This window comes from Haemorhous mexicanus, chromosome 22 (genome assembly GCF_027477595.1).
Source record: "Haemorhous mexicanus isolate bHaeMex1 chromosome 22, bHaeMex1.pri, whole genome shotgun sequence".
NCBI classification, from domain to species: domain Eukaryota; kingdom Metazoa; phylum Chordata; class Aves; order Passeriformes; family Fringillidae; genus Haemorhous; species Haemorhous mexicanus.
The window spans coordinates 6274467-6287806 of record NC_082362.1 but is presented as its reverse complement, the minus strand read 5'-3'; the positions used below and the strand labels follow the sequence as shown (position 1 = coordinate 6287806).

Here is a 13340-nt window from a genome sequence, read left to right as displayed (position 1 = left end):
TTCCAACCGGGTCATTCTGTGATCCCAGCTCACCAATCCTCCCTTCTCTCCCGAAAACAGCCTCCCTCCTCGCTGATTTCAGTCAGGAGAAGCTCCCGATGGCTGCTGGTCGGAGCTGCCCGGCAGGGCTGAGCGAGGCCCGGAGCGGCTCCTCCCCTGCCCCGGGGCGGTCACACCTCTGCCGCCTTCGCTGGCAGCGAACAGCTGCCCTGCTCTGCTCCCATGTGTGCGAGCACCTCAAACAAACCCCCCGGGCTGCCTGACTCAGCGCTTTATCAGGGGCCGAGCGGCAAAATGCGGCTCTCGTCCAGCGCAGCCCGTGCGCGGGGTTTGTGCCGCTGAGGGCTCAGCTGATCCCTCCCTGCGAGGCGCAGCCAGGAGGCTCCCGGCGGCAGCAGCGGCCACGGCCGGTTCCCTTCTGTGAGTGCCCGGCACCGCGCTTTTCTCGCAGGTCGGAAGGGGTTGGAGCTTGGCTCGCAGATCCATAACACAAGGGGGGTTTTTCCAGCAGGGAAAATGAGGAGGATCGTGTGCCTGTGCTGCCGGGCACCGGCGTGGTGGCTGGTTTATAGCAGCAGCGTGAATGAATGATGCAATCGGGCACGGGGGGAGCAGCAGCATTTTGGCAGGACGGGCGAGAGGGGATTGGAGAGTTGGGAGGTGGATGTCAACATCCAACAGGTTCCTTCTGCCCTTTTTCACCTGCTTTTCGCGAGGTGCTTAAATGAGTTCGCTGTGAGGCACTGCTGTGCAGATAATCGTGCGGAGCTGCGAGCAGCTCATCTCTTGACTTGCAGACAGCTTTGTGCCACTGCCTTTACAAACTGAGCAGGAGGTTAAAGCAAAATCTAAAATGAAATAGAAAACCCAGGAGGTTTAACAAAAACCTAAAAAAATGAAGAAGACTCAGGAGATTAAGGACTGAATCTTCCTATTCTCACCCTGCAAACCACAGACAGTTATGTGTGGAAGGGTTGAACTTCTAAAACTTATATAAAACACAAACACAATTTGCTTAAATATAACTAATCTGCTTAAATGTATCAGCTTTCCTCTAAAGCTTTCAAGACGTTGCTAATTCTGAGGATGAAAGCTCAGCACAGAAAAGCTGTGCCACTGTATTATTCCCATTTTACAGACACAGGACTGGAAACAATGAGGATTAAGTGGTTTGTTTAAACTCATACCATGGAAACACTCCTGGGAATGTTCTTAGAAGCTGTAGGAGGAAAAGGTCCTGAAAAAACTTTCAAGAACTATTTTCTCCAAATCCTTTTCTCTGAGCAGCAATTTCCCTTTAAGGCAAAAGAAACAGTTTAATGTGGTTGAACTTCTGTTACTGTTCAGTACAATGTTAAATGGGGAAGTGAATCAGAAATTGTTTGCAAACAAGGATATTCCTGAGTACTGGGTAATATTTCATTAAGATTCACTTAATCTTCATTTTTAACAGCAATAAATGTGATCATCATGCAAAGTAGCAGCGTGGCAGCACTTCTGAAAGCTGAAATATGACAACAAGGGAGGTTTAGTCACTGTGAAGGGTTTGAGATCTCATCAGCACCTTGCAGCCCCAGAACACCTGCAGATCTGAGCACCACTTACTGCTTCCATTTGCATTACCTGTGGGTACAGAGGATGGGGCAGTTTTTCCCTGTGAGGCAAGTGCCCTTCTTTGAAGGGACAGCAAACAGAGAGGATTTCAGTTGTTTTCCTTTCCCATGTGCTCTTACATAATTCCCCTCTTTGTGACTCCACCCTGTCTATTTTGAAAGAGAATTATTTATTGTGAAACTGTCTTTTTTTTTTTTAAACAGCCTAATGAAACACTTCATAGTCTGGGGGCAAGGAGGTCTCATGGGAGTTCCCCTTTTCTCTTGTAATTTTCTTTTTTCTCCATCTTTATCTCAAGTTTCACCCTGCTTCTCTCTCACTCTTTTGTCTTTTTTAGCCACTTCTTGGCCCACTGTTCTTCTCTTCCCCATATTCTTCTTTCTAGCTTTTCCCCATGATATTTTAGATCAGATCTATTGAAATGTTTGCTGCTTGGATACTTGTCAGGCTAGGAATTGATTTCCTACCTGCATTTCAGTGGTAGGAAGATCAGAGATTCCCTGTCAGTGTTTTTCATATGGAAACAGAACCCGTTATTTGTGGGAATTTCTTTTTTTTCTTCCCATCTCATCAAAACATTTACACTTTAAAGCAGTCAGATGCTCTGTATTTGGAATAATTAATCTCTGCCACTTACACAGGCCTGGACCACTCTGGAATACAAAATTGATTTTTCCTGACTGCTGCTGAGATTTGTCCATAGAAGAGTTTTACACAATTTCAATTCTTTTTGCTCTGATGTGCTACTGATGATTTTTTTGCAATTCTTGCCTTCCAATTTGTCATTTTTAGACCACATAAACCACAGTTTGAAACTATTTTCAAAGAGGAATAAAGAGAGGACAGGGTTAATTCCAACTATGACTCCACAATATTTCTCCTTTATTTGTCCATCAAAGTGCAAAGTCCAACACAGCTTTCATTGTCAGCTCATCCAGCAGGGACAGGAGCATGGGAATGTGGATATCAGAGAGAGGGAAACGTGAACATTTCATCACTCCCAGCACACCTGTGCAGAGATAACCTTTTTCTGGGGCAGATTAAAGCCTTGCATCCAGACCCAAACTGCAGTTTGTCACCGAGCACTCACGTCACAGAGCAGTGTCCCTGTGGTCTTTGTGAGGTCCCCAGGGTGAGGGAAGAGATGACTTTGGCTCCATGTTCTCAGAAGGCTGATGTATTATTTTATGATATATTATATTAAAAAAATACTATACTAAAGAAAGAGAAAGGATACTTACAGAAGGCTTAACAAGAATGATCATAAAAACCTGTGACTGATCAGAGAGTCTGACACAGCTGATGGTGGTTGGTCATTAAGTCAACACAACTCACATGGAACCAATCAAACATGCCCCTGTTGGTAAACAATGTCCAGACCACATTCCAAAGCAGCAAACACAGGAGAAGCAATCAGATAATTATTATTTACATTTTTCTCTGAGGCTTCTCAGCTTCCCAGGAGAAGAAATCCTGGCGAGGGGATTTTTCAGAAAATGTGACAGTGACGTATCCCCGCGGGGTGCCATTGCCTCACAGGGTTACAGAGCAGCCCCAGGTGTGGCAATGGTGGCTTTGCATCAGCAGGGCTGGCTGCTGGAGCACACATTGGTGACGCCAGTGTCACAGCTGCCCTGGAACACGGCCCTGCTGCCTGGAAATCTGGGAGCTTTCACTGCAAACACCAGCACGGCTCTGCAGCCCAGGGCAAGTCAAGGCTAAAGCAAACGTGCAATTCACGTGGCACCTGCCCAGCCAGTGCCAAGCCTGACCTCAGAGCTGGCCTCTGGCCACCTGGCCTCACCTCAGAGCTGGCTGCTGGCAGAGGGAAGTTCTGATGTCCACTTTTCTTTTAGATGCTGTGCTGATGGCTGATAACTGTTTTTCTTACATGTCTGGTGCAGTCTTTGTAGAAAAAGATAAAACCCCACATGGCCTGCAGCCAATAATCCTTTAGCCATGATCCTAAGGCTGGGCTGGAGTTTTATGGTGTGTCCATGCACCAAGGGCAGAGTTGTGCCAAACTGCAGTTCAGAGGGGCTCTGTTAAAGCCTTTTTCTGGGACACCTTTTCTAGTGCCACCACCCCCCTCAAAAGCAGCAGAATAAACCCCAAAAATGTCCTGTCCTGTCTGAGGGCTGCCTGTGCCTCTCATGTCACTTGTCTCTGTCCCTTGCTCCTTGACATCTCCTGCCTGTCAGGCAGACACAGCTCCTGGCTGTTCACAACAGGTTTCACCACTCAGGCTGGGTGGTGCCTTCAGACAGATTTCCACCTCCCAACAATAGATTGGAGCATTCTCTTTTATTCCATGCTCAAGAGCACATAGAAGAGGTGTGTGCTCCACATTTGTAGTGATGGTGGGAATTTTTCATAAAGCCTTTTGTGTATCCCAATATTCATCACATCCTGGGAATAAACCCAAAGGTTTTGTTCCTGCTTTGACCATTAGTGAGAGGAAAACAAAAGATGAAAGGTTATGAAGACATCCATAATTCTTAAGAATGTTCTGTTTGATGGTGTTTTTCCCCTGTCCCAGGAAAAGAACCTGCAACCCAGATCAATTATACAAGACATGTCCTGAGTGATGTCTGAGAGATTGGAAGAAACAAAAACTTCTACAAAAATCTGAGAAGTGAGAGAAATAGGCAGGTGTTGTTTGTGTCTAAATTATGGGTTAGTAGACAGTAAAATCCACACTGAATTAATTCCCCTGTGAAGGGATGAAGCACAAAGTGAATAGGGATGAGTAAGAAGATACTTAACTCCTTAAGCTTCTGATCTGCAGAAGTGCTCAACATGTTGAAGTGGACAGATCTAAAAGGGTGAAAAAGAAACTTGTCATCAAAAGGGGTAGAAAATGGGACTATTATGGAAAGGGATTAAAATTATATTTCAGGGACTATTATGGAAAATGTGATGTCTTGATGGGCTGGGTGAAGTTCTCAAGGGCCAAGCATTTGATGGGTTTCTAAAAGGCTAATCCCCAATGTTAATGGTCCAGTCTTTTATTAATGAAGATGTAGGACAGGATCTAAACCTTCCTGATTTAGAGACAACCACTCATGATAGGTTTAGATTAGTTTGCAATCAATCCTTAGGGCCTGGGTGTCCTGCAGCAACTGCTCTGACACCCCAGCCTGGGAGAGATGAGAAGCCAAGACCCCCCCTGAGCTGAACCAGAGCCCTGCAACCCCACAGAGCTCTTGGCAGCCTGGTGCCTCAGGCAATGCCAAGGATTACAACCTTGAACCCGCCAATGGGCTGAGGCAGCAGGGAACAAATCAGCAGCAGCCCAGGGCTCCACGGCCCACCTGGAGCACGAGGTGACCATCAGTAGGCAGCAACAGCAGGAGCAAATCAGCAGCTGAGCCAGACCTCCACCACCATTGCCCCCGGGATAAAAGCCCTGAGCCGCCTGCGCTCGGCCCTTCTCGCCCGCGCCAGAGCAGCAGCACCAATGGCTCAGGAAACAGTGCTCTTCTCTCCCTCTGAGAAAGACTTCATCTTGTCCCCTCACAGTAAGAAGACTCCCAAAAGGATGGCATCACTAATGGAGCTGAAGGAGATCTTCCGCAGCGCCGACGCCGTGTGCTTCGACGTGGACAGCACCGTCATCAGGGAGGAGGGCATCGACGAGCTGGCCAAGTTCTGCGGGGTCGGGGACGCCGTGGCAGAGATGTACGTAAGGCTGGGGAGCTCACACAGAACAGTGAGCCATGGCAGAGATGTGTGTGAGGCTGGGGAGCTCACACAGGCACAGTGAGCCATGGCAGAGGTGTGTGTAAGGCTGGGGAGCTCACACAGAACAGTGAGCCATGGCAGAGATGTGTGTGAGGCTGGGGAGCTCACACAGGCACAGTGAGCCATGGCAGGGGTGTGTGTAAGGCTGGGGAGCTCACACAGAACAGTGAGCCATGGCAGGGGTGTGTGTGAGGCTGGGGAGCTCACACAGAACAGTGAGCCATTGCAGGGGTGTGTGTAAGGCTGGGGGGCTCACACAGAACAGTGAGCCATGGCTGAGGTGTGTGTAAGGCTGGGGAGCTCACACAGGCACAGTGAGCCGTGGCAGAGGTGTGTGTAAGGCTGGGGAGCTCACACAGAACAGTGAGCCATGGCAGGGGTGTGTGTAAGGCTGGGGAGCTCACACAGAACAGTGAGCCATGGCTCAGGTGTGTGTAAGGCTGGGGAGTTCATACAAGCACAGTGAGCCATGGCAGAGGTGTGTGTGAGGCTGGGGAGCTCACACAGAACAGTGAGCCATGGCAGGGGTGTGTGTAAGGCTGGGGAGCTCACACAGAACAGTGAGCCATGGCTGAGATGTGTGTGAGGCTGGGGAGCTCACACAGAACAGTGAGCCATGGCTGAGATGTGTGTGAGGCTGGGGAGCTCACACAGGCACAGTGAGCCATGGCTGAGGTGTGTGTGAGGCTGGGGAGCTCACACAGGCACAGTGAGCCATGGCTGAGGTGTGTGTAAGGCTGGGGAGCTCACACAGAACAGTGAGCCATGGCAGAGGTGTGTGTAAGGCTGGGGAGCTCACACAGAACAGTGAGCCATGGCTGAGGTGTGTGTGAGGCTGGGGAGCTCACACAGAACAGTGAGCCATGGCTGAGATGTACATAAGGCTGGGGAGCTCACACAGGCACAGTGAGCCATGGCAGAGATGTGTGTGAGGCTGGGGAGCTCACACAGGCACAGTGAGCCATGGCAGAGGTGTGTGTAAGGCTGGGGAGCTCACACAGAACAGTGAGCCATGGCTGAGGTGTGTGTAAGGCTGGGGAGCTCACACAGGCACAGTGAGCCATGGCTGAGATGTACATAAGGCTGGGGAGCTCACACAGGCACAGTGAGCCATGGCTGAGGTGTGTGTAAGGCTGGGGAGCTCACACAGGCACAGTGAGCCATGGCAGGGGGGTGTGTAAGGCTGGGGAGCTCACACAGGCACAGTGAGCCATGGCAGAGGTGTGTGTAAGGCTGGGGAGCTCACACAGAACAGTGAGCCATGGCTGAGGTGTGTGTGAGGCTGGGGAGCTCACACAGGCACAGTGAGCCATGGCTGAGGTGTGTGTAAGGCTGGGGAGCTCACACAGAACAGTGAGCCATGGCAGAGGTGTGTGTAAGGCTGGGGAGCTCACACAGGCACAGTGAGCCATGGCAGGGGTGTGTGTGAGGCTGGGGAGCTCACACAGAACAGTGAGCCATGGCTGAGGTGTGTGTGAGGCTGGGGAGCTCACACAGAACAGTGAGCCATGGCTGAGATGTACATAAGGCTGGGGAGCTCACACAGGCACAGTGAGCCATGGCAGAGATGTGTGTGAGGCTGGGGAGCTCACACAGGCACAGTGAGCCATGGCAGAGGTGTGTGTAAGGCTGGGGAGCTCACACAGAACAGTGAGCCATGGCTGAGGTGTGTGTAAGGCTGGGGAGCTCACACAGGCACAGTGAGCCATGGCTGAGATGTACATAAGGCTGGGGAGCTCACACAGGCACAGTGAGCCATGGCTGAGGTGTGTGTAAGGCTGGGGAGCTCACACAGGCACAGTGAGCCATGGCAGGGGGGTGTGTAAGGCTGGGGAGCTCACACAGGCACAGTGAGCCATGGCTGAGGTGTGTGTAAGGCTGGGGAGCTCACACAGAACAGTGAGCCATGGCAGGGGTGTGTGTAAGGCTGGGGAGCTCACACAGAACAGTGAGCCATGGCTGAGGTGTGTGTAAGGCTGGGGAGCTCACACAGAACAGTGAGCCATGGCAGGGGTGTGTGTGAGGCTGGGGAGCTCACACAGGCACAGTGAGCCATGGCTGAGGTGTGTGTGAGGCTGGGGAGCTCACACAAGCACAGTGAGCCATGGCAGGGGGGTGTGTAAGGCTGGGGAGCTCACACAGGCACAGTGAGCCATGGCAGAGGTGTGTGTGAGGCAGGGGAGCTCACACAGAACAGTGAGCCATGGCAGGGGTGTGTGTGAGGCTGGGGAGCTCACACAGAACAGTGAGCCATGGCAGGGGTGTGTGTAAGGCTGGGGAGCTCACACAGAACAGTGAGCCATGGCTGAGGTGTGTGTAAGGCTGGGGAGCTCACACAGAACAGTGAGCCATGGCAGAGGTGTGTGTGAGGCTTGGGGAGCTCACACAGGCACAGTGAGCCATGGCAGAGGTGTGTGAGGCTGGGGAGCTCACACAGGCACAGTGAGCCATGGCTGAGATGTGTGTGAGGCTGGGGAGCTCACACAGAACAGTGAGCCATGGCTGAGGTGTGTGTAAGGCTGGGGAGCTCACACAGGCAGAATGAGCCATGGCAGGGGTGTGTGTGAGGCTGGGGAGCTCACACAGAACAGTGAGCCATGGCTGAGGTGTGTGTAAGGCTGGGGAGCTCACACAGGCACAGTGAGCCATGGCTGAGATGTGTGTAAGGCTGGGGAGCTCACACAGAACAGTGAGCCATGGCTGAGATGTGTGTGAGGCTGGGGAGCTCACACAGAACAGTGAGCCATGGCAGAGGTGTGTGAGGCTGGGGAGCTCACACAGAACAGTGAGCCATGGCAGAGGTGTGTGTAAGGCTTGGGGAGCTCACACAGAACAGTGAGCCATGGCTGAGATGTGTGTGAGGCTGGGGAGCTCACACAGAACAGTGAGCCATGGCTGAGGTGTGTGTGAGGCTGGGGAGCTCACACAGAACAGTGAGCCATGGCTGAGGTGTGTGTAAGGCTGGGGAGCTCACACAGGCAGAATGAGCCATGGCAGAGGTGTGTGTAAGGCTGGGGAGCTCACACAGAACAGTGAGCCATGGCAGAGGTGTGTGTGAGGCTTGGGGAGCTCACACAGGCACAGTGAGCCATGGCAGAGGTGTGTGAGGCTGGGGAGCTCACACAGGCACAGTGAGCCATGGCTGAGATGTGTGTGAGGCTGGGGAGCTCACACAGAACAGTGAGCCATGGCAGGGGGGTGTGTAAGGCTGGGGAGCTCACACAGGCAGAATGAGCCATGGCAGAGGGGTGTGTAAGGCTGGGGAGCTCACACAGAACAGTGAGCCATGGCTGAGGTGTGTGTAAGGCTGGGGAGCTCACACAGAACAGTGAGCCATGGCAGGGGTGTGTGTAAGGCTGGGGAGCTCACACAGAACAGTGAGCCATGGCTGAGGTGTGTGTAAGGCTGGGGAGCTCACACAGGGCCAGGCAGAATGAGCCAGGGGTGATGGAGCTGTGAGCGTGGATTTGTCCTTTACAGTCATCTGGTTCTAATGTAGATTATAGTTTGTAAAGGGGTTGGGGTAATAAGAAGGATTAATGCAGGATGAGGTGACTTGGTTTGGGAATTGTGAGGCTGCCCAAGAAAATTATCCTGGAATTAAATCTCTATTGGTAATTTTGAATTAAATCTCCACTGGTAATTTTGATAGACTAAGAGCAGCCCTCATCATTAAACTTGGCTAAGCACTAAACCCTGTTCTGAATGAGGAAACCTTACCATGGGATGGAGGAGAGGGGACAGCACTCCTAACCCATTGCTGGGGCTGAGGCTGGGAAACAGCACCAGCTGAAGCTTTTAGCCAAAGCCCTGTTGGATTCAGCTCGGGAATGTGGTCCCAGGCTGGCATCCCAGAGGGAATGGAGCCATTGTCCTTTGCTGCACTGGCTGTCCCATCCATGGAGATCTCCTAGCCCCCAATCCTTGGGGCTCAGCATGACCTCTCTCCCCTGGCTCCTTGTCACTGCTCGTGAATGCTGTGTCGTTGGGAGAAGCCCCAGCTGGTGACGTGTCCCTGATTTGGTTTCTGGCTGTCCCTCAGGACCCGCAGAGCCATGGGTGGCACTGTGACATTCAAGGCAGCTCTCACAGCACGGTTAGGTCTCATCAGGCCCTCCTATGAACAAGTGCAGAAATTAATATCTGACAACCCACCTCAGCTAACTCCAGGAATAAGGTAAGAAGAATTGATTTTTTTTTCTGTTTTTTAAGTATTCAGGAAGCAGATGGAATAAATAAAGCAAATTCTGTGTCATTAGTGATGCTGTAAGGCCACAGAGCTGGTTTGTGTTGCCTTCCTGCCCCATCTCCATGCTGGGTGTGTACAGAGCTTGATCAGGAGCCTGGCTCCATGGCTGGTGGTTAAACATCCATGGGAAAAGAGAAGATTCTTAGATACTAACTGGCACCTTGGCTGCCAAGCTCAGATCCTGTCTGGAGGATAAAATGGGCATGGAAAAGAGTCTGTTCAACCACTGGTTTCTCAGGGGTGATGGGCCTGGGAGGAGATTTAATACCTCCTTAAATTTGGTCCGTTCTGCAACTGTAACCTCTCTCTGCACCGTGCAGTCAGTTTAGGGGATCCATTGCTCAGAGCTACCCATTCTGCAGTCCCTAAAACATTAAAATTAAAGCAAACACACATAAATATGTGTATTCATTCATCCTTGAGGTTTGGAATGAACATGAACTATTTAAACTGAAAAGCTCTGGGGATTTTCTCCCTATTCAAATTGTTTCTATCAATTGAAAATAATTCCTTTACTACAAAATCTGACCATAGCTTCAAGTCTGAAATATTTTTAGCATATAAAAAGAGTTTTTGATGATCCTGTGCTTGTATGATATCTTTTATTTCTGTAGAAGACAGCTAGAGGTAGCTACAAAGAGAACATTGTTTCCTTGTTCAGGATCATGTGATTTTCCTTTTCATTCCTTCCCTTTCTTCCTCCTTTTCATTCCTTCCCTTTCTTCCTCCTTTTCTGTGTCCTGCTTTAAGTCTCTGCTTTGCTTTTCAGCCTTCAGTGTTTCTGCTGGTCCTGCCACCCCTTCCCCTGCTCCCCCTGCTGCAGGCTGATCTTCTGCCTCCAGAGCCAAATCCCCAGAACTCTGCCCTACCTTCAAGTCCTGCTGGCATTACTGGAGTCACAAACTTCTTTTTTTGATTCCTTTTCTGTAGCTGCTGCCCTTTTCTAAAGATGTCATTGATGTCCAGCATCTGGTGAACCAACTCTGAGCTAGAAAACATTTGCACTTTGCACTTCTCAGCCCACTTAGCATTTTGGAGCAGGGGTTTTATCTCATCCCCTGCTTTTTGCTGCATTCCAGATTCATTTTCTTGCTAAGATAAAAAAAAAAAAAAATTGAATTGAATCTGCTCTCTCTTGTTCAAGGGAACTAATGTGAAAGTGGAAAGAAAACAGTTTTAGGGAGTGTTTGTTTTTGAGGAATGAAATGATGGCTGACAAGAGCTGGACAAAACCAGGTGTGGGCACAAGCAAAGAGGGAGAAGCTTTGGGCAGCAGAGATGGATGGAGCTGGAAGCAGCACACCCCAAACTAAGCTGGAGGAGCACAAAGCCTGGCTCAGGGAGGATCTCTTTGTGCTGTCTCTTCCCAGGGAGCTGGTGAGCAGACTCCACCAACGAGGGGTTCAGGTGTTCCTGGTCTCGGGGGGCTTTCAGAGCATTGTGGAACACGTGGCCCTGCAGCTGAACATCCCCACAGCAAACGTCTTTGCCAACAGGCTCAAGTTCTACTTCAACGGTGAGAGCCCTCTCCAGCCTCCTCCCTCTGCTGGTTAATGGCACTTTCCTGCCTCCAGCTCGCAGATGATGGGCTGCAGGCACTGTCCTGGTACCAGCCCATGGAGGAAAGCTACAAAACCTTGCCAAAAAGCAGCTCAGGGTCTGCTCAGTGTCAGCAGCAGAGCTGCAGTTACTTTTTAATTGCAGGCTGTGCCAAAGGTAAAACTTGTTACAGCTGCTGAGAGCAGAGTTTCATTTTCTCCTCTCCTTCAAGGTAAAGAGTCCATGACCTGAGCTGCTCTCACAAGCCTCCCTTTCAGGGGCTCTGGGCCCTGGAGCAGAGCTGCTCTGGGTTTGGAGCTCTGCTCCAGCAGAGCTGTAGGTGCTGAGGTTGTTCTTACTCAGGGTTTCCTACACTCTGCATCATCCTGGCTGCTGTTTTGGGATGTTCACACCAGAGTGGCTGGGAATGGGTGGGTAGCACTGCCCACACAGGTTTCTGGTTTTCTCTGAAAATGTCTCTGCTTTTCTTTGAAAGACTTGGGTGAAATCCCAGCCTAAACTTACCTTGGAATCACTGATTTGGGATGCTGTGCTGTGGGTTTTGACTGCATGCCCTGAAGTCAAGACCACAGACAGAGATCTTCCTTCATTTCCCAGAAAATATCTGTATTTCCAACTTGTCCTTGCATTGTTTTCTAGGAGAATATGCAGGGTTTGATGAAACACAACCAACAGCTGAATCAGGGGGGAAAGGAAAGGTCATCACTCATCTGAAAGAGCAGTTCCATTTCAAGAAAGTGGTCATGATTGGAGATGGAGCTACAGACATGGAAGCCTGCCCCCCTGGAGTGAGTATTACAGAAATCCTGAATTCCTTCTGAGCAAATCCCTGGGGCAAAGAGAAGAGTGAGCTTTGGATTCTTTAATAAAAAAAAAAAAATTATAGAAAGATAACTTTTATATATGCTCATGTCCCAGGGAGAGATTTTAATTCCATCTCCCCTTCAGCTCTTTTCCCCCACAAAAGTCTCCCCATACCCCAAAACTGCTCAGGATTTGTTTAATGCTTCCCATCTAAAGGCAAAAAAAAAAAGCAAAAAAGCAAAAAAAAGCTGCAGTGGAAATTTTAAACCCTGCACTTTCACTGCAGGGGGTTTTGTGAGATGTAGAAATGATGATTGCTCTGGTTAATGATTGAGGACAGGGTTAAAGTTTGCTTTTGGTATCTCTGAGATGAGGCAAACAGAGGTAAGATAAACAGGAGAGGGGTAATTGTGGGATGCTGGTGCATGAGCCAATGTTTACCTGCTCTTGAATGGAATTGCATCACATTTACATCAGATTCTCAGTAAAATCTCAGTAAAATCTCAGTAAAATCTCAGTAAAATCTCAGTAAAATCTCAGTAAAATCTCAGTAAAATCTCAGTAAAATCTCAGTAAAATCTCAGTAAAATCTCAGTAAAATCTCAGTAAAATCTCAGTAAAATCTCAGTAAAATCTGGAAGCCACAAGGCACTGAGGAAAACCCCAATACCCAAAATGCTGCAGAGTGAATCATTGATAAATCTGAAAAATGAACATGCGAAGGAAAACGGGGCAGGGATTTTAAAATCCAACCTGAAAAGCAAATTTAATGACTGAAACTCTCCTCCTTCCATGCCATAACCCATGTGCCCATCCCTTGTGTTTTTCCAGGATTGCTTCATTGGGTTTGGAGGCAATGTGGTCAGAAAGCAAGTGAAGGAGAAAGCCAAGTGGTACATCACCCACTTTGATGAACTGCTAAAGGAGCTGGAAGAGCGATAAATCCTCCTGTAAAATAATCTATTTAACACCTGTAAATCCATTCCACAATGCCATTAAACATTTATTTGTTTGCAAACTCGTGGGCTGGAGATTTTTAATGATTCTGGGAGTTGGGGAGTTCCACTCTGGCTCCTGTGGCAAATGGCACCATGCTATTCCAATAGGTTGGAATGAAAATGGGTAAAATTTTTAATAAAGCTTTCCTGTGGTGGAAGAAATAAATTATTTACTTCCAAGGGAAGACCAAACATAGAAAATAAAAAGTTAAAAATACCTTAAGAGATTATCTCCTGGTCAACATTGCACAGCTGTTGTTTCATCAGTGATGCCTCTGCTGATTTTTGGGTGACAAAGAAAGAACAAGGCCACAAACAAGAACTTTACCAAATTATTATTATTATTATTATTATTATTATTATTAATGTAA

The 13340-nt window shown here is 49.2% G+C and overlaps 1 protein-coding gene across 3 annotated transcripts; it reads left to right on the top strand.

The window, feature by feature from the left end:
- The first annotated feature begins 230 nt into the window (after nucleotides 1-230).
- On the top strand, nucleotides 231-12989 carry PSPH (phosphoserine phosphatase). 3 transcript variants are annotated; one of them, XM_059866177.1, is made up of 6 exons: nucleotides 231-420; nucleotides 5137-5295; nucleotides 9401-9535; nucleotides 10978-11123; nucleotides 11807-11955; nucleotides 12803-12989. In XM_059866177.1, exons 2-6 carry the CDS (start codon nucleotides 5156-5158, stop codon nucleotides 12911-12913), a joined length of 681 nt encoding a protein of 226 aa, XP_059722160.1. In that variant the 5' UTR covers nucleotides 231-420; nucleotides 5137-5155; the 3' UTR covers nucleotides 12914-12989. The 3 variants fall into 3 exon arrangements, with proteins under 3 accessions (XP_059722160.1, XP_059722161.1, XP_059722159.1); XM_059866178.1 differs by having other exon boundaries at nucleotides 231-451; XM_059866176.1 differs by lacking the exon at nucleotides 231-420 and having other exon boundaries at nucleotides 5045-5295.
- Nucleotides 12990-13340: the final 351 nt, after the last annotated feature.

What these genes read in the sequence shown, in the direction of transcription:
- PSPH (XM_059866176.1), top strand. Translation starts at nt 5,075, where the DNA reads ATGGCTCAGGAAACAGTGCTCTTCTCTCCCTCTGAGAAAGACTTCATC. An exon ending in GCTCAAGTTCTACTTCAACG is followed by an intron (nt 11,124 to 11,806) that starts GTGAGAGCCCTC and finishes ATTGTTTTCTAG; the next exon opens with GAGAATATGCAGGGTTTGAT. An exon ending in TGGAAGCCTGCCCCCCTGGA is followed by an intron (nt 11,956 to 12,802) that starts GTGAGTATTACA and finishes GTGTTTTTCCAG; the next exon opens with GATTGCTTCATTGGGTTTGG.